Source organism: Canis lupus, chromosome 14 (assembly GCF_011100685.1).
Source record: "Canis lupus familiaris isolate Mischka breed German Shepherd chromosome 14, alternate assembly UU_Cfam_GSD_1.0, whole genome shotgun sequence".
In the NCBI taxonomy this organism is placed as follows: Eukaryota; Metazoa; Chordata; class Mammalia; order Carnivora; family Canidae; genus Canis; species Canis lupus.
Genome location: NC_049235.1, coordinates 59019866 through 59039578, shown reverse-complemented (window position 1 = coordinate 59039578; position 19713 = coordinate 59019866). Strand labels below are relative to the sequence as shown.

The 19713-nt window shown below is 46.1% G+C and overlaps 1 protein-coding gene across 4 annotated transcripts in view; it reads right to left on the bottom strand.

The window, feature by feature from the left end:
• Positions 1-19713, bottom strand: part of KCND2 (potassium voltage-gated channel subfamily D member 2) — a 476309-nt gene that overhangs the window by 6415 nt on the left and 450181 nt on the right. For all 4 annotated transcript variants that reach the window (XM_038557473.1, XM_038557476.1, XM_038557475.1 and 1 more), the window contains exons 2-4: positions 11553-11715; positions 2288-2383; positions 1280-1372 (exon numbers count right to left, since the gene is read on the bottom strand). In XM_038557473.1, the coding sequence (XP_038413401.1) occupies positions 1280-1372; positions 2288-2383; positions 11553-11715 (352 nt within the window). The remainder of the gene's footprint in view (positions 1-1279; positions 1373-2287; positions 2384-11552; positions 11716-19713) is intronic.

Genomic DNA, 19713 nt, shown 5'->3' with positions numbered 1-19713 from the left:
GAGTTATCCTCAGCTACAGACCTTCTCCTGTAAGTTATGGATCTTTAGTTACAAATGCAAATACCATCCGGTAACTACCGTGTTTTAAGCCCTCAAATAATTCCCCATTTATAAAGAGACAGGGATCGGGAGTCTCCACAGGCCTCCTGGGTCTCGCCAGTCCCTAGACTTCCTCTGCCTCCCACTGGGTCTGCCTAGGCCCTGCCTTCCGATGGCCCCCGCGCTCTCTGGGCTCCTCTGGGGCCACCTGCGGCCTGCCTCTGCGGCCTGCGTCACCTTGGGGCCCTCTCCCTTCCTTGCCTAGCCAGCTCCTGGTCGTCCCCGCAGGTGTGCATGCAAGTACCCCGGGAAGCCTCGCTGCCCTGTCCCGTCAAGGCTCCTCCGGCTTTGCACCCCTCACTGTGGCCCCGATTTCCCTTTGGCAGGTGCTGACGCTCCTCCAGGAACCCCGGGTTTGTCCCCGCTGCGGAGGCGGGATGGGGGCCACCCAGGCTGCGCCCCGCCGGCCACCACGCGGGAGGCGAGCGATGTGAATTCGTCGAATGACCGTCCGGGGACCCGGGCCAGCGTCCGGCCGGTGCCCGAGGTGCGAGGACAGGTGCGGGCATCTGGGGAGCCGGGGAGCAGACCCGAGGGGGCAGTTTCCATCAGCTCTGTGCTCACAGACCGTGACCCCCCGACAAGCCAGCGAGGGAAGGGGTGCGGAGCTTCCTAGCAGACCCCCTCCGCGCCAAGGGGCCGCCCCGGATTAAAGGTGTCATTGCCCTACGGGGACACACAGTTTTTTGTTACCTTTCTTGTTCATTACAACCTGTTAATGAAAGACACGCTTCTACCTGGTTACTCTCCACTTTTTCCTGCTCCGGCTATCGGAATGGCCCTTACCTCGATGTCAGGATCGCCTGAACGACACTGTTTTTTGATTAATCAGCATTCCAATAATCAGGGAGAAAATGGTATTTTATAGGGCCTGCAGTCGGCCGTCGGGAAGCAGCTTTCCACCTGCGGTAAACCGGCATTTCAGACTAAAGATAACCACGAAAGACGCACACACTTTAAATAACTCTCCGAAATACTTTCCAAGTTGAAATGTCACTATAGTCTTTCAAAGCCATTTCAAATATTGTGGGTTGGGGTTTTTTCTTTTTTTTTTTCTTCATCTTTTATGTATTTTCCAGTACCGTAGAGAGTGAACTCATCCTTGGAAGCACGGAGTCTGCACAAAGGCGACCGGGGTTCGTGTCCCAGCACAGGGCGGCCGGTCGCGCCTTTTCCTTACCGTGGTTTTCTCCAGGCAGTGAAGCAGGTGGTGGTGCTGGGTTTCAAAGCTGGAGCCGGATTTGCTAACAAAGGCCTGCTCTTCCTCGGAGGACTGTCAACACACAGAAGACAGAAGCGCTTCCTATTTTATTTGCAAACAATGAGAACCTCAGCCACACATTTCCCCCGGGAGAGCTAGCCTATCTCCTGAGATTCAATGGCAGCATTTTAATTTCTTTTTTTAACTAAAAAGGGACAAATGCGCAGTTGCTTGTCATTTCGGTAACGAGCGTGTACGTGTGAGCCGAATTAGCGCTGCGGTCTTTGTCCACCTGCCTCCCTGAATTGCAAATCGGAATCGTCTTACTCACCTGCCACCTACCTTGGGAAGCCTGCGAGCCCTTCTCTGTGGCTGGTGAAGCGGGATCCAGGCCCTCAGGACCCGCTCGCCTACAGCGAAGCTATTCTGATGGCCAGAGGCCTGGGGCCCGTGGACCCCGGAGGGCGCTCCCCCCATCAGGAGCCAGACGAGCCCTCCTGACCGCACTCAGAGGAATTTTAAGGAAATAAGTCGTTTTGAAACAAAAATGGGTATTCGAGCCGAGGCTTCCTGACCTTCCCCTTGTGCACATAAGCCAGCAAAGCAGGTCACCAGCCGAGGTGCTGATTCTCGGGCGACACGGGGTCAGCAGCCCCGGGGCAGGACCCAGGGGTCGCTGCTGGCTAACAGTATTCTTTGTAAATACGGTGTAAACATTTTAAGCTCTTCTTAAGCAGCTATTTGAATGAATCCAGAGGCAAAACAGCCCTAAAATGAGTAACCAAGTTCTCCCTTTAAATTAAAAAATAATTGGAAATTTTGTTAAAAAAAAAAAAATGTCCCCAGCCAGAGGGGGCATTTACAGAGGGCGCTTGGGTGGCTGGAGGAGCCAGCGTCCGAGTACCCCCAGGCCATGGAAGGCCGGACACGAGCAAATCCCCATCACGCGAGGAAAGTGGCCACGAGCAAGTGACACGCGGCCCGTACCTGCAGCTGGTTGGTGAGTAAGCCGTTGCGCTTGCTCTGCATGTAGGCGTTGGCGCTCCCGCTCTTGGCCGCCCGGATCCTGGCCAGCCTGGCTTTCTAGAAGCCGGAAGAGAAAGAAGTGGCGGGTTAATAGCCAGGAGCTGTTTCCTTACCGCAGTCAGCGCGCCCTGGGGTCACACGCACGTGGGCACCCGGGCGGTGAGGCCCGGCGAGCTGTCCCCGCGCGGGGCTGAGAATGACACCTGCACGCTTCGTTCCCTGCACTTCTCCAGGGCCACGCAGTCCCCCCGGCCGCTGGGTCACCCCCTCCACTCGGGGCCCTGAGTCTCCAAGGTAAGATCAGGTTCTCGCATTGTTGTCTCCGTCCCTCGCGTTCGGAGAAAAATGCCAGTATTGCTTCACTTATGTTCCCACTTACCCCAGGCGGAGTAGCTCAACGAGGTGAAGACATTGCAAAGCAGCTTCCAACTCACCTTCATCTACACTCGCCCCCTTTTAAAAATAGCAAACACGTTCCAGGAACCAACCGCCTGCCCGCCCGCCTGCCGTCCTTGCTTCCCTCCTTTTTGCCTTCTTGCCTTTTTAAAGGTTTTTTTCTAAAAAAAAAAAAACAAAACAAAACCCTGCACTCTCAACTATTAAACATTTTCTTGCGATTATTTTGTTAAATCCGGCAATGTTGACCTCGTGCCGAGTAACATGGAGTCTCAAGAAAAAATAAAAATCCCTAATCCACCCATCTTTTCTACTGACACTGGTCCACACTAGAGCACACTTATCTGATTTCTGTTTCTCTCCTGAATTTGTTGAAACGAGAGCACAGTGAGCCACTCCAAGGAGATTTATGACATTACTTTTTAATTTTAAAATATTCATGCATAGAGAGTGTTCTTCGATTTAGAGGGCTTTGGGGTGGTTCCTTCAAGTGTTCACACTTACAGAGAGATCACCAAAGCGATATTGCTGGGCAAACTGACTGCTTAGCCAGATTTCTGATATTCCGCTCTCCTTTGGAACTGCTGTTGTATCTGGAATGAGCCATGGAACGAGTCTGGTTTTCACCTCCTGGAGGACACTATTTGGGTGAATGTGCTGTTTGCACGATGTGTATCTAGCAAGCGTATACAGGAAAGCGACTGGAACGGCGTGGTGCAGTTCCTATAGAACGACTCCCTAAAGATCCCTTCTTTTTCCTTTCTAAACAACCCAGATAAATCCTATCTGTGGTCTCCAGCCCCGGGATGTTCTTTTTAATAAAAAAATCTAAAAATCATCTAGATTTTTTTTAATGGAAAATGAATATACACATATGACCAAAAATTCTATTCATACAAAAGTGCATCAAAAATAAGTAAGTCTCTCTGGACCTTGGAGCTGCCCTATTTTTATGCTTCAGAGGAACCACTGGTCATATTTCTAAAGAATCTTGCCAGAAATTTTCTAGGCATATAAATTAAGAGTGTGTGTGTGTGTAATTACATATACATGTGTATATTGACGTGTGATCACATCAATACGTCATACATCAATATACACATATTTTTACTCATTTGGGACAATATGCCTCCCACTCCTTTGCACTCAGCTGTTCTCGTTTAACAGATCGGAACTCCCTCCGTATCTACATATATAGATCCACCTCATTCTTTATAAATACCTAATAGGCCAATGAATAAAGCATCGCTTACGCAGCCAGCCGGCTACCACTAATTTTTAAGGCACCTTTTGCTGCTACAAGCAATGGTGCCTGCCTTGGACATCAGGACGAACTTATCTGCAAGACAGATTTCCAGAAGGAGAACTATTCCTAGATCAAAGGGTGCACGTTGGATAGGTTTTACCAGACTTCCCTCCAAGGCTGTACCAAGATGCCCTTTCACGCCCAGGGTCTGAGGGTAGCACTGGGACGCTGAAGCTCTCAAAATAGCATTGAGATATCATCCGGCTTCAACTCCACCCCTTCTCCCTTCCTCTGTGAATTTACTCTTCCTGTTTGCTGATTCCAGGTTAAAATAATACTTTGTACGAAGATCATATTCATAAATGATGGGAAAAAAATAGACAAATGTCACTCTTGGTTGGCGGTATACTGTTTAGATCGCTCAAAGTACTGAGACAATGCTAGAGAATGAGGTTGGGAGGTAGGAAATTTTTAACTTCAAAAGCTGTGCTGCGCAGCCAGGATTTCAGGACTTGATAAAACAATGGGACGTGACAAGCACTTTTGGAAATGACTTTGAATTGATGTAATAATTCAGAAATAAGTAACCTAAGTATACGTTTGGTTTCCAGAAAAGGATTATTGCTGAAATTTGAGTCCTAACGTCTCATTGGTCTCCTGAAACACTTAATGCCTTTTCTGGTCTCACTCCGATCCCACCCTACCCCTTCCTCCCACCCTCCCTCTCTCCATTCCCCCCTTCTTTCCTTTCTTCCATCTCCCCTCCTTCCTTCCCTCCCGCCTTCCTTCCTCCTTTCCTTCCTCTGTCAACTACTGCACGTAGTCACATGGTTTCTGTCACGGTTACTAGCCTCACCTGTGTCATTCTCCAAGCACTTAGCAGCTGTATCAGAAAACATTATTTTTTTTTTCCATAAATGAGACACTTATTTACATTAACCAAAACCACTGTCCAGCAAAGGAAAATGACATGTCTTTCCCGCTGTGGAAAGCCTACATGTGGTGGCAACCAGTACAAGAGAAGTGGCTCTACGCTTCAGGGAAAAAGAAGCAGTTGTTTTAGACACAGAATAGCCATTTTGCTAAGCCAAGTACTATGATTAGAAAAAAAACCTCCCATCTCAATTTCAATCACGACTTTTCTTTCATTTTACAACGATATCCTATGAGTTAATTGGTTTAATTGGTCTTGTGGAGCGCCACACCAAATGTCTGTTGGATAGTGCTAGCTTTTATGACCTGTGATTACATCTTTGCTTTCAGTAGGTAATTGAGGAAATTTCTTTTACAAAGATATTTTAGAAAAATCACTTTACTTCTGACCCAGTCAGTATGACAATCTTGGCAACGGTGGCCGTGCAAATGGGAGGTCAAACAAAAACCATCCACCGGTAAGAGGAAGTGTATTCCTTGCGGCCCCCACCCTCAGTTTTGTAGGAAATACAACTTCTTGGCATGGCCAAGTACCAGCAAATATTATGGAATGAGAATAAAGCTTCAGTAAATACTTAAGCCTATTTGGAAAAGAGGAGGCTTCCAAATTTTTAATTAGACAAAAAAAAGGTTTATATTGTCTTTGTAAAAAAAAAAAAAAGAAAGAGCTTTGAAGTTATTTTTGATAGTCTTTATCTGTCTTGAGAAACACCGATGGTGTTGGAAAAAATAAATTGTCCCATAAGCACATTTCCCCCGTGCATCTCAATTCTTCATAAATTCAGCTTTCTTCTTAATTCTCTAAATTAAGACAAATTTCAATCCTCAGCAGGATTTCTCAAAGTTGGGTTCCAAGGAACTAGTAAGTGTTATGGGTAGAATCCAAACCAACCAAATGAAACCAACGACGGGTTCTGTGGTCAAGAAAAGTTTGGGAAACGCTGAGAGGTTAAAAGGGTTTCTTTGCCGTTGGATTCCTTACCATGTATTGTAGATGTTCATTGTGAAGACAAAAGGGGGGATACAAGTATATAATTTTTTCTCATACTCATCTGACCAGAACCCTTTTACTGTGGAGTAGTCGGAGGCCCAGTATGCAGTGGTTTCAACACGCAGATTGTCTTTTAATTGCACCAAGTGACATTACATAAACTTTACAATGTATCCTCTGGAACAGAGGCCGGGGACCCAGTTGGAGAAAGATATACAGGATAAGCCAAAAACCATTGAGACGGCAATGTTCTTAAATGCCATCGATCTTCTAAATGAGGTCTGAGGTAGATTGTGGGAAGTTACTGGACCACGTTACTGGCAAATCACAAAATGTTTTCAATACTTTTGAAGAACAAGGGCATCCTAGGCAGCTTTAAAAGTGAGGCATCGAAGGCCTTCCTCCTTTGCAGTGTGAGGCAATTCCTCACTCCTCAAACATCAGCCCACATGCAGCATATGCCATTTATTCTGGAAATCCTTCCTTCGACTTGTTACCTTCACTTAAAGTTTAGTAAAATGTCTCATGTCGGGGTAGCACATTAAGCTTTATCAGCTTTTACAAATTTAAGGAATTTATTGGCATCTTTCCATTGGTTAAGGTAAATATTCCCCTAGAAATGAGACAAGTTAGTGCCAAATACTAATAAAGAGAGAGGGGGGCGGGTGGGGGGAAGTCAGTGGGAGATAGTCTAGGATTCCCAGCCAGCTCTGGAGTTTGATGAATCGTGGTGATGGCAGGGCTGGGTAGAGATGGTGCCGGCATTGGGGTCAGTGGAAGGGACACCAGACCCGTGGCCCCAAGAGTAGTGAAAGTTCTCTAAGTAGGAAGAGGTAAGAACGGAAAGAAGATACAGGCAGGTACTAGAGATGAGAATGGTGCTTCCCAATATTGTTTCCAACTGGTTCTAGGAATACCCATCCTACGCCGGGGATGGAGGACATTGTCAAGGTGAACGACACCTCATTGTTTATTCTTTCACTTCCTACCCAAGTGTCAAGAGCCTATCGTATGCCCGGCACTGAACTCAGAACAGCAGAGAAGGAGAATACAGTGTGATACACGGTAACAGAGCGTGCATGATATTGTGGGGGAAGAGAGGATGGAGCAATTAATGGTGTCCACATCCGTTAGGAACATTTTCACTAAGTGGGTGATATGGGAGCTGAGTACCGCGCCCTGAGCGGGGTGGGTACATTAGGTGGTGTGGGGATGGAACGGAGACTTAAGGGCAGAAGTAGTTAATTCCATAAGGGCTGAAACAGAGTGGATTTCAAGAAGTATGAAACCTCCAGATTCTTACGTGTGTTCGTGATGGGGCTTCTTAAACTACAGACCAAAAAATCTGGTTATCCACAGAGGCCTGGCGTAGGGCCTGAGTGATAGGTTTTAATATTGGCTAATAATCTAAGAGAGATCATACTCGGGCTTTAGCAGGGTGTTATTTATTTTAATTATTCTAGAATGCTATAGAAATAATCCAATTTGATCATCAATGAATGTCCTAGACAAATGGCTCTAGAGTATGGTTCTCAGGCCAGCGGTATCGCTCCTCTCACTTGGGAACTCGTTAGAAATGCAGATTTGCAGACTGTAATCCCACGCGACGGAATCAAATGCTTCGGGGGTGGGTCTAACCATCTGTGTTTTAACAAGCTCTTTAGATGATTCCAATGTGTCTGAAGTTTGAGAATCACCAAAGCACGATCAATGAGCACCGGTAACTTCTTTCTGTATCAATGTCAGCATCTTTACGCGACAAGTAAAACATTTACTTCCATTGCACATTGGCTGTACATCGGCCCATTGATTCAAAACTTCTCACTGCATTTAGAATTATCTATAGGAAAATCCCTAAAGATACACGGCTTTAACGATGACAGAATTTTCTCCTCTTGGACTTTAATCAATAAGTGTATAAGCATAAGCAAGTCATCTGTAAAATGGAAATAATAACACTTCTTTTGCAAATTGATTGTGAAAATATAAATAACAGATATAAAGCACCTGGGATATACTAGAAAATCTAGAGAGAGTTGTTGTTTTTGCTATTAGCCTATTAAATTTTATAATTACTATTACTATTATACATGATAATTACTTACAAGTTAGTCTTATAGATCGACCCGTGTGATTTGTATTGAAGCAGGGTAGGTTCCAAATGTCATTGCATCAACCTGGCTTTATTTTAACAAACACCTTCTACTCCATAAATACTTTTTGAATAACCGAGTGATTAAATAAATCTATTAAAATAGAATTACCTGTGGTGAGAGTGAAGGAGAGATGTCACAGTTCGTCTAGACTCACCCACGGGTTAGTGTTTGGTCAAGAAATGATCAAGGATTGCTAGAAACGGGTAAATGATGCAATCCTTTTAAGAGTGGGGAGAGGGAGTGAAAGTAGAAAGGATCCTTGCTGAGGGGAGAACCTAGAAGAAGGAAAGTATCCCTAAGTGCCCAGGGGAATGTTCTCAAACTTGTATATATTTCATGCTCTCGCTTGAGCTTGGAGCTGAAGATGGGACCAAACACCAAAAAATATGATCTGAAAAACAGTTTGTAATACTTCTTATTTTTAGCCTGACTCTTATTTTTACTGAATGGAATGTTTGCTTGACTGAATTAACTGGCTATTTTTTCGTGACTGATATTTGTCAAATCATCCGGTTCCAGATAAACGCAAACTCCCTTAACCACACACTTTTAAGGAACGTTTATTCCGTTTCTTTTTTTGAATCTTCTGGGAAGGAACATAGGAAATATTCCTTACTTACTTCCATACGCATTATTCTTTCATAGATAACTCTGGTCGGTTTATTGATCACAGACTCTTTACTGGACATATCACATTAGGTTATTATATTTGGCTTGATTAATTTCTCTAGCAGCCACACAAAATTCACCACACTACGGCAGAAACTTAGAAGAGAGGAAATATTTTAAAGATACCGAAAATCATTCCTAAAGCACGCTTTTCAATTTAGTGTACTTAAAAAATACTTATTCGTTTATTTTTTGCATTCTGAATTTATTTATGCAAAAAGGCTTCTAAATTATTCTAAGATTTTCCTTACTGATTCGCTTGTTGCAGATGACAAAGTCTGAAGAAAATGCAGATATTTTGGGGTTCGGCCTTTTTGAAAATCAGATTTATTCTTCCTACAGTTTCCATATGGGTGGGGCTTTTGTTTTTGTTTTTGCATTGAGAAAATGAATCACAGGTAGCTCTTATATCAAAGAAGGCATTTCTAGAATGGAGATGGATGGGTCCTGGGGAACTAGGCTTTTTGTAGGATTTTTGTTATTTTGAACAGTGTACACGTAAGCCCAGGAGAAATATTGTAACGTGCGGGCAGAGACACAGTCGTGTGCACGGAAGTCGCTGGTGAGGCGGCCAACTGTGGCTAAAATTTCTCCCTTTCTACTTGCCAAATGTGTGCCCTACATGAGACTACACCTGGTCAGAGGGTGCCTTTGTCTAACCTCTGTTTATCGAATTATCAGTTTCATAGATTGATATTAACCGGACTATCCTACTCTCTACAATAACTAGTTAAAGGGTAGGTACCTGTCCAAAAATGGGGGATTCTCTGAAGCTACAAAAGACACGGCTGACAAAGTGGTTCTTTGCAAACGGATCTGTGCTGGTGGACACGACCGTGTTCTCAGGACAATATGCTCTGTGACTATACTGATTAGCTTAAACTTTCCCAAGAGTTACCTTATGAGATTTTTATACCCTACTAAAAGACTAACATTGTTCAAAAGCTTACTTAAAAGCCTGTTCCAGAATTACCTACAAAGCCAGTTATAAATGGCACCCAAACCTCTCATGATATTTTATAGTCATACTACAGGATTGGGCATCCACAGTCATGGTTATGAATAGTTTTTGGAAATTAACTAAAATAAAATTATCCATAAAGGACCATGAGACGGTGTCCACGAGGAGTACTGGGGATCCAGCACCACAGTCCTGAGGAAACTATAAAAGAGATTTACAGGGATCCCTGGGTGGCGCAGTGGTTTAGCGCCTGCCTTTGGCCCAGGGCACGATCTTGGAGACCCGGGATCGAGTCCCACGTCGGGCTCCCTGCAGGGAGCCCACTTCTCCCTCTGCCTGTGTCTCTGCCTCTCTCTCTCTCTCCGTGTGACTATCACAAATAAATAAAAAATTAAAAAAAAAAGAGATTTACAAAATTATTTCTAAGAAGCAAGGGCCCTGACTCTAAAGGTGACTATTTTGACAAAATCGAGGAAGGGAAGTGTACTGACATTTAGTTTTTCTGAGAAGCAGTCTCCTATAGTGTTTGAGGGTATGAACCTGGGAGCCTCGTGGGCTTGGATTGAATGGTGGTTCTTAAATTTATGGAGTATGTGCCCCTAGAACTTCTCAACTTCTGGATACCTTAGGATCCTCATTTGAAAAATAAGAATAATTATGACGACTCACTCCCAGACCCATGAAGACAACATGAATCATTTTTCAAAGACACCAAACCAGTACCTGGGACATAGTAAACCAGCAATAAATGTTACCTATCGTTAGCATTATATCGATTTCTATACATGTGTGTATGTTCTTCACCTCCCTGTGAGGTAGGTTTGTCTTCTCCTTGTACAGTGGTGTATGCATCCTGCTTCCTTGTAGAGGGATTAATACCTGGCACGAAGTTCAGAGAATCAGTCAACTGCTGGGCCAGGAATAAAACTCCGCTACCAATGATCAGATTTCTCCTACTTCCTGGGTCAACTATTGAAAATATCTGAGACGTATCTTAGTTCCTTTTAATAGTCCTTGTCTACTGGAACCAGCTTGACCCCTGATGGATCAAGAGACTAAATGAATCGGGTCTAGAAATCTGACTCTGATAAAATTTGCCAGGAGTCTATCTTTGATTTTACTACCATCATTAGTGCTGTTTACTCCATGATTCCTTCTCTCTGCTCCGATTGCACAGTAGGATTATATTTCCCAGCCCACTTTGAAGTCACACATGGCTGTGTGCTTACTTTGGCTAGCGCGGTACAAGTGGAAGGGGGCCTGGCCTACTTCCCGGAGGAGGTTTTAGGACTCATTGTGATTCATCATGTCCTGCTACCCCTGCTTCAGTGATTGCAGAGGCACCTCGTCAAGATGGGAGTCCCCACGGCCGTCCCAGTCGTGGACCTGCAGCATGACTGAGAAATATTCCTTCTTGTTTTAAGACACTGAGATATTAAGGTCGTTTTCTTGGTCTTCGTTCGTCTTCTTTTTTTTTTTGGTTCCAGAGAGAGCGATAGAGAGCAGCAGATAGCTGTAGGGAGGGCGGTGAGTGGGCAGGGGAGTCGAGAAGACAGAAAAACGACTGCCCAAAGAAGACAGGAAGGACCGTCGTGAACTTGCATTCCTACTGCAGTCATTCCTACCCTACTTTTTTTCTTCATCCCTCCCTCCCTTCCTCCCTTCCTTCCTTCCCCCCCCTTGTTTTTTTGTTTTAACGTGTAGTGTACTAACCTCCTGGATCTTGTAAGCAATCCGATTAGTATAACCTAGCATGTGCTGACTGATGCAACTACCGATGCCATCTGGAACACCGAATAGCCTGTAAAGGATTTTCAAGCTCACTCTAAAAAGTGGGAGATGCTAAATCATGGTTGCAAGAGCTGAATACACACCTTCTGTGCCCTCCGTTTGTCTGCTCGTTGATTTTGGTGGTAGATTCGACTGAAGTTAGATACAATCACCGGAACCGGCAGAGCAATGACCAAGACCCCGCTCAGCGAACAGATGGAGCCAAAAATCTTCCCCGCTATGGTTTTTGGTACCATGTCACCATACCTGGGTTAGAGGGGAAAACAAAACAAAACAAAACACATAGTTGTAAGTCACGGAATGTGGTTTCTGCCTGCTGCAAGTAGCTTTCTCCCTTAACTCAAATGAATGGGACCAGTCGATCTACTTCATGACAACAATAGACATGGGTTAAGACTGTAATAAAGCAGAAATCATTAAAATTGCCTCTCACTCTTGCAGGAATTGATTCTAACATTTAGAGATCTCTTGACTGGAAAATATGTCAAGCCACATGACGTAATGATAGTTCTTCCATGTGTCCTTCAAATAATATGACAAAGTTCTTTATATTTATTTATAGCCCGTACTTCCAAGCTGAATTTTGTAATCTAGATAACATCCTTTCCCACTTAATTCTTTCAGCATTAGATTGGTTATGAAATTCAAGTAGAAAAAGTGGTATGGCGCATTCCTTTTATCAGATGTAATCACTTAAAAAACAAACTTTCCAAGGTCTCATTAACCTTCGCTTGTTAAATCCAATGGCCATCTCTCCCTGATGATCTTATTCCGTCTCTCATTTGTATTTAATTAGTTTTCTCTCTCTCTGGAACACTTGCTGTTGGCTTCAGTGTTGGAAAATTCCCCTTGTGGTCCTCCTACCTCATTGGCTGCTTCTCCATCTTCTTTTCTGGCTTCTCCCCTCTCTTCTGATTACTAGACCTTGGGGTGCCTCAGTTCGCAGACTCTCACTGTCTCCATTGAAACCCTTTCCTACATGATTTCAGCCAGTCTCCCAGCTGGCGGTCACCTATATGCTGCTGATACCTCAATTTATATTGACAGCCCTGATGTCTATATTGGAAATCAGACTCATATCTTCAGTGGTCTGGTCTGCTTGGTCCTACCCCTGGATTTTGAAGAACTGATTAAGAGCCAACTAAGACAAATTAGCCAAATAGGAACTCTTATTTCTGCCATCCCCAAGTCTGTTCCTCCCACGGTCTATCACGTCCGATTGTACAGAACTGCAAACCACCCAGGTGCTCACACCAAAATCAAAAGAGTTTACCCCAATCCTCAGTCCCTGCGTCTCGTTTCTGAGCCAGTCCCATTATCATTGACCCAACCAAATTATATCCTGTTCAGGTCACTTTCCTCAACCTCCATTTTACCACAAGAACCCAACCTGTCAGCATCCCCTGCCTGAGCTGTGGGTAGATACAACTTCTCACCTTCTTACCTCCTTATAGCTTCTTACCTCTTTCATATTCAACATATTCATATTCAACACGGCAGCCAAGTTGTGGTTTTTATTTTATTTTATTTTATTTTATTTTATTTATTTTATTTTATTATTATTTTATTTTATTTTATTATTTTATTTTTTTATACATTTATTTTTTATTGGTGTTCCATTTGTCAACATATAGAATAACACCCAGTGCTCATCCCATCAAGTGCCCCCCTCAGTGCCCGTCACCCAGTCACCGCCACCCCCCGCCCTCCTCCCCTTCCACCACCCCTAGTTTGTTTCCCAGAGTTAGGAGTCTCTCATGGTCTGTCTCCCTTTCTGATATTTCCCACTCATTTTTTCTCCTTTCCCCTTTATTCCCTGTCACTATTTTTTATATTCCCCAAATGAATGAGACCATATAATGTTTGTCCTTCTCTGATTGACTTAGTTCACTCAGCATCATACCCTCCAGGTCCATCCACATCGAAGCGGTTTTAGAATGGAGATCGCACTGCTGCTACTTTGCTTAAACCTTCTAATAGGCCTGGAGCTAAAATAAATCCAAAGTGCCCACTTTCATCTCCGAGGGCCCGTCTTGTTTAATTACTGCCTGTATTTCACGCCCCCTCCCACCCAGGGCGCTGTCCTCCGGCCACACTGGCCACCTGGCTTCCTGCCCACATGTGCGGCCACCAGATTGTCATTGCGCAGGTTGAGACTTAAATGTGTCCATTCCATAAGTACTTTCCTGGCCACCTTAACCATATTGATCTTCTCTCCCCTAGTCATTCTCTGTAACATTTCCCCTTTGGGTGAACTCACAGTACTAGGAACACATGATATTTTATGATTAGCAGATTTATTTTTTGACTACCCACCTGCCCTGCTGGCATCAGAATATAACCCTGACTGAGCAGGATCTGCTCCAACTAGCGTCTCACCAGCACACAGCAGGCTCCTACTAAAGAGGAGTTGGAGAATCCGTTCTCCCTACCACACCGATACAGAGATCTTCTAGGATCCACTTTTGGGGAGGGGGAAAGAAGGTCTTTTGATCACATGACTGCAGAAGTGACCCAGCTATGCCTATGGAGCCCCAGCTACTCCATGCTCAGTTTGGGGCTCGCTGGGGGGGGGCTCCCCACTCTGAGAGGAGCTCAGGGGTTGGAATCCAGACTCCGGGAGGTTTAGGAGGACTTGGCGTTGCATGATATCTTGAAGGGTGGCCTAGGAAATGATCACTCTGAATAACGCTGTTTTGTAGGAAAACATTTGTGTGTCAGTACGGAAAGGCAAGTTGTGGAGGGACAGGCCCGGGAAAGGCGAGAGCGACAGCAGGCCCCACTGACTGGCACATGTGGCGACCCGGGTCCAGGCTCTGGGCCTTGCTTCGAAGGCTCAGTTGTTCACTCCTGTCAGTGTTGGCGGGGGTCAGCAGTTGAGCTAATTCCCTGCAAGTAAAATTCCCACAAGATTCTGGCATCGGGACGACAGGATTAATTTATAGTAAAACCAACAAACAAAAGAAAACATTAGAAAAAAACCCAGGAATTGGAATGCCGTGTCCAGATGAAACAGGGTCCGTCAGGGAGGTTAAATCATAATCTGAGGTTTATGTTAGTAAGGAAACAGCCACACATCAAAGAATTTATAAGGTGGACCAAAAAGTCTTGGGGACTTTCTTACTATAGGATCTGTCCACGGATTGGAGGACGGACCCCGTGGACCATGCCGTGTGCCCGCGAGCCAGTCCGGCCGCCGCGGCTCACGCTGTGCCCAGCCACATCTTATAGGCCTCTTTTCACTCATGATGCAGAAGGTCCTGGAAAAGTCTAAAACTCACACACGTACGAGCTGCTTTTCCAGAAAGCGATTTGATTTTAATGTCTACCCGTCAGGATCCAGAAAGTGTTTCCCAAAGGGGGGAAAATAAATAAAACCCAACTATATTTGTGCTGGCCAGAATAGATGAGCCCTGGGTCCGTGCAACTCAAATAAACTTTGTGGGATATAAATACGTAAAATAAAACAAATGAGATAGAGGAATGAATCCAGAATACTTTCCTGCCCCCGTCTCTCTCAGAGATTTTTAAAAATTATTATTTATCTGCTACTTTTGGTATCGGGGGCCCGTTGCATCACACTAGCGGCCGCGGCCTGCGCTCTTGGAGTTGAGTGAAAATTGAGGGTGAGACTGTGCGGCTGGGACCCAGAGCTCAGGGGGGCTGAGGGGGCAGGTGCCGCAGGGTGGGGGCAGCAGCTGCTCAGAAAGCCGCCCCTAAAAGAAGCCTCCGGGGGCTGTGAGCCAGCGGGTGAAGCAGGCTGTGCTGGGAGGCCGCTCGCTGGGGCATCAGCGCTGCCCCTTTCTGCATGTGGACAGCGGGCAGGTGGGCATCGCGGGGCAGGCGGGCATCGCCGGCGGACGGGGGACCTGCTGCTTGTTGCTCAGGGGGCGGAAACCGGGAAAGCGGACTTTCTTGTTCCTTTGGTGACAAAAGGGCACAAAGGAAGGAGATGCGCCAGCTTGCGGAAGGGCAGAAGTTGGCAGTTCTAGAAGGTTCCTAAGGGATGTGTGGAGAGGGGGCCGGACCCAGGGCTGCGGGGGCCGGGGCGGGGGGGGCAGAGGCTGCCACTGGGTGCCCAGGATGCTCCGTGGGCGCCTCAGGGGACCCCGGGGACACGCCCCCGCCTGTACCCACTGCTCCTTGGGGTCCGCCCTCCCCCCTGCCCTCCACCCCTCTGCTCTGTGGCGTCTCCGCCCCCTCCCCCTGCCCTTTGGAGTCCCCCGCCCCCTCCCCCCTGCCCCTTGGGGGCCCCCTGCCCCCCGCTCCTTGGGGTCCCCCCACCCCCTGCTCCGTGGGGTCCCCTGCCCCGTCTCCCCTGCCCCTTGGGGTCCCCCGCCCCCTCCCCCTGCCCCTTGGGGTCCCCCTGCCCCCCGCTCCTTGGGGCCCCCCCACCCTCTGCTCCGTGGAGTCCCCCGCCCCCCTCCCCCCTGCCCCTTGGGGGCCCCACCCCTTGCGCCTTGGGGTCCCCCTCCCCCTGCTCCGTGGGGTCCCCCCGCTCCCTCCCCCCTGCTCCTTGGGGTCCCCCTCCCCCCTGCTCCGTGGGGTCCCCCGCCCCCTGCCCCTTGGGGTCCCCGCCCCCTTGCACCCCTCCCCTGGGGGCACCCTGGGGGTTCGCAGCAGGAGGCGGCGCCCGGCGCGGCGGGTGTGCCCGGGGCAGGGGTCGCGGCCGAGGCCCACCGACCCGCTGTCTACACCGCGCGGACTGTGCCTCCCGGGCTGCGGGCTGCTCCGGGTCGTGCTGCTTTTATTCCAAGTGAAAGACGCGCCTCATCTCTCCTGCCTCCCGGTCCTTAAATTGACGCTAAGCCCGGGGCACATACTCTAGTCTCTGTTTTCTTCAGGATGTCGCATTATGTCCCCAGTCTTTAAAAAGCGGTTCCCAGGGGCCCCCTTGGGCCCAGGCCGTGACCCCGGGTCCCGGGATCGAGTCCCGCGTCGGGAACCCCAGGGATCCTGCTCCTCCCTCTGCCTGGGCCTCTCCTGAATAAATACATAAAATCTTCCTAAAAAGCCCCCCCAAACCCCAAAATCCATTTCCCCAAAAGATTGACCCAGAAACATTATATAGATGTGGCTTTGTTTTGAGAGATATTTTTTTCTTTATTTAAAGAAAATTTGTTAAAAGATTATAAGGACTTGTACCATCTACTAGGATCAATACTGAATTCCTGAAAGATAGGAGGAAGCAGGAGGAAGGCCAGCAGGACAGAGCATCCCTCTCCAGAAGCAGGCCCACCTGGACGGTGCTGTGGGCAGGAAGCCCCCCCCCCCCCCCACTGCTTCTCACCTTTCTCACTTTGGCCCATGTTCACCTGAGAAATCAGTCCCGTTTCTTTCTGCAGTTTTTTTTTTTTTTTTTCCACCCTGGACATCTGCCAAACCTTACGTTTATTGCCTCTTTCCCTCCTCCTGTCAGTTAAAAAGGTACGACGTGGAGGTATCATTCACATAAGAGATATTAATCCTAAATTTGCACATACTGCCCAAAACACTTGGCTAAAATGACATCTTTCGCCACATGTTAAAGGTCATATTGAACGGAAGATCAATTCCCCAGAAGAAATTCAATGATTGGTTCTTGAAGATTTTGATCTCAAATGTCAACCCAAAGCTTCTGCAAAGTACTTAAATGGTGGCATGGCCCGAGTGACAGAAAACTGGCTAAATCTGGTTAATTCAGACAAACAAGTAGAATGCTTAAATCATCCATCCACCTCTCCATCTTAGTTTATCGAGTAATATGAAAATAGTTTAGAAAGTATGTGCGATTTTTAGACACAATACAATGTAAACCAAGTTTTATTAACATCCACTCCATTTTCCCCTTTTTCCCCAAAAACCAAAATGCCTAAAGTGCAGTTGTCTTCAGGTCTCACACGGAGAAATATTTCCTGGAATTTTCTTATGCAGTGTTCAAACACAATACTGTTAGCTTCCTAGTCCTATTCATATCATTTCTATTTTTTTTCTTCTTTTTTATTTGAAGAGTATAAATGTAGCCTCGTTTTATAAAGGAGAGATGTTATATAAGCAAACCTCCCCAGCTAAGGGATGACTTTTCATCTGTGAAACTATTTCCCATGGATACTCAGAAAGAAAACAAAGCCATGTATTTTATAAACACTCCTGGAAGGTGGAAAAGATCTTCATATGGCAGGAAGGAAAGGCTGATTTAAATATAAACAGTGCCTACTGTAGCTCAAGCTCTCGCTCTCCCTTTTTTCCTCTTCTCAGTGAAAACGTCTTAAATTGCTACGTATAAGGAATCGAGTGGAGGGATCCCATGCAGCTGCGTGGAACTCCGGGAGCATCCTGTCCATTGCACAGGGCAGGTGCTGGTTCAATAAGCCCGGCACAGTAGGTTAAAACACACACACACACACCCCAAAACCCTGCGCCTTCACATGGTACATTAATCTGTATTTGGGAACAGAAGTATTTGAAAAAAAACGTAAGTAAATGGCTATGATGTGTCTGAACGCGTCTCCCCCCAGATTCTTACCCTGAAATCCTAATGCTTAATAGGAGGTGGAGGCTTTGGGAGGCGATTCGGTCAGGAGAGCAGAGCGCTCAGGAACGGGACTGGTGCTCTTATAAAAGGAGATCCTACAGGAGATCCTACAGGCCCTTCCCCAGGTGGGTTCACGGCCCGCAGGGCAGCGTATGGCCCGGGAAGAGACCCTCACCGAACCTGTTGGTAACGTGACCCTGAACGTCTCAGCCTCCAGGACGGTGAGAAATACACTTTTTAAATATATATAAACTACCGAGGCTGTGGTAGCTTGTTATAGCAGCCTGACTGGACTGAGACAGTATCCTTAAAAAATTAAATGAAAGTGGAATGTGCAAGAATAACCTGGTAAAAGCTATTAACTGATGCACGTGTGTGTGTGTGTGTGTGTGTGTGTGTGTGTATTTGAATCACTGATTTTGTGCTTGAATTTTCTCCTAGACACACCTACTGGCCAGAGAGGTCTGCAAAATCCTTTCTTCTGACCCGAAGGCTGGGTCACCCCTCAGCTCATGAGTCTACCCCGTAGGGTCTCAGGAGCTAGTCATTCATGGATTTTCTGCTATCGGTTTGGCGTTCTGGAAGGATCACAGCTTGATGGCTGATTGTTATAGTAGCTGCAACGCTAACAAACAGCAAATGACTTTTTCTTTTTTTAAGTGCTGCTCTGAAACACCTGCTCGTGGCTCACACCTTGTTTGCCAGAGGGGCCCTCGGATTACTTCAACAGTAGGAAGATTTCTCTTTGACATTTTAAAATCAATGTTTGCCTAAAAAGCTGCTTTGATTTTCCTTCTGCCTCTCTGGCCTGTAGGATTAATCCTACACGATCCTAGCTGTGTGGAAAGCTTGAGAATTTTTTTGGGGGGATTATCTCACATGTATAGTTATTTAAAGTATTCTGTGTTCTCTCTTGTTTTGTTAAGTCTAAGCCAAACTGTTAGCTACTCTTCTTTTAAAAGTGTATGCTTCCTTTTCCCTTTTTCTACTCTTCTCAACTTCAATGATTTTAGCATCTGCTAGAAGAAAGGAGCGGCCAGAGGATGTCCCACCTGAGTTGGAGGATCTTAACCAGGAACCGACGGGTTCTTAAGGAATTCATGGATAAAATTCAAGTGGGTCAGAGAATCCCATGATAGCGCGTCTTCCTAGGCATTTTCCTAAACGTTTTCGGAGCTTTTATTAAATTATAAAAAGGTTTCGGTTCAACTAATGTCAAACGCTTTGGCTTGCGTAGGTAAGGGTATGTCAATCAACGTCACCTGTTGTTGATAGAGATGTTTGAACACACACAGCACAACGCAGACGCTGTAAACATCACCATCATTTTACAACTGCAGAAATCCCAAATACCCACTAGGGGGCATAAAAACCTAAATGAAACTTTGGAAACCAACCAGGATCTTTTTTGGGTTTTGTAAGCTGAGAGAAAAGTATTTCCAGTAAGTCGCCTGTACCAACTCCTTATCTTTGCCCACACACATCCAATATTTAGGATATATTTTGGGCATCTTATTTCTCTGGAAATAGTCGAACAGGACAAAACCTCACCCATTTCATAGATTATCTATTTTCATGGTGTTTCCAGAAAGGATGCAAAATAATTCTGACAGCATTTTCTATTTCTTTCAGAGAGATGAGGTACATTTGTGTAACAGGAGATATCACTAAAGCATAGTTTTGAACAAGAAGCCCTTTAGCCAAGACCCTTCGTGTGAAAATTAAGGGAA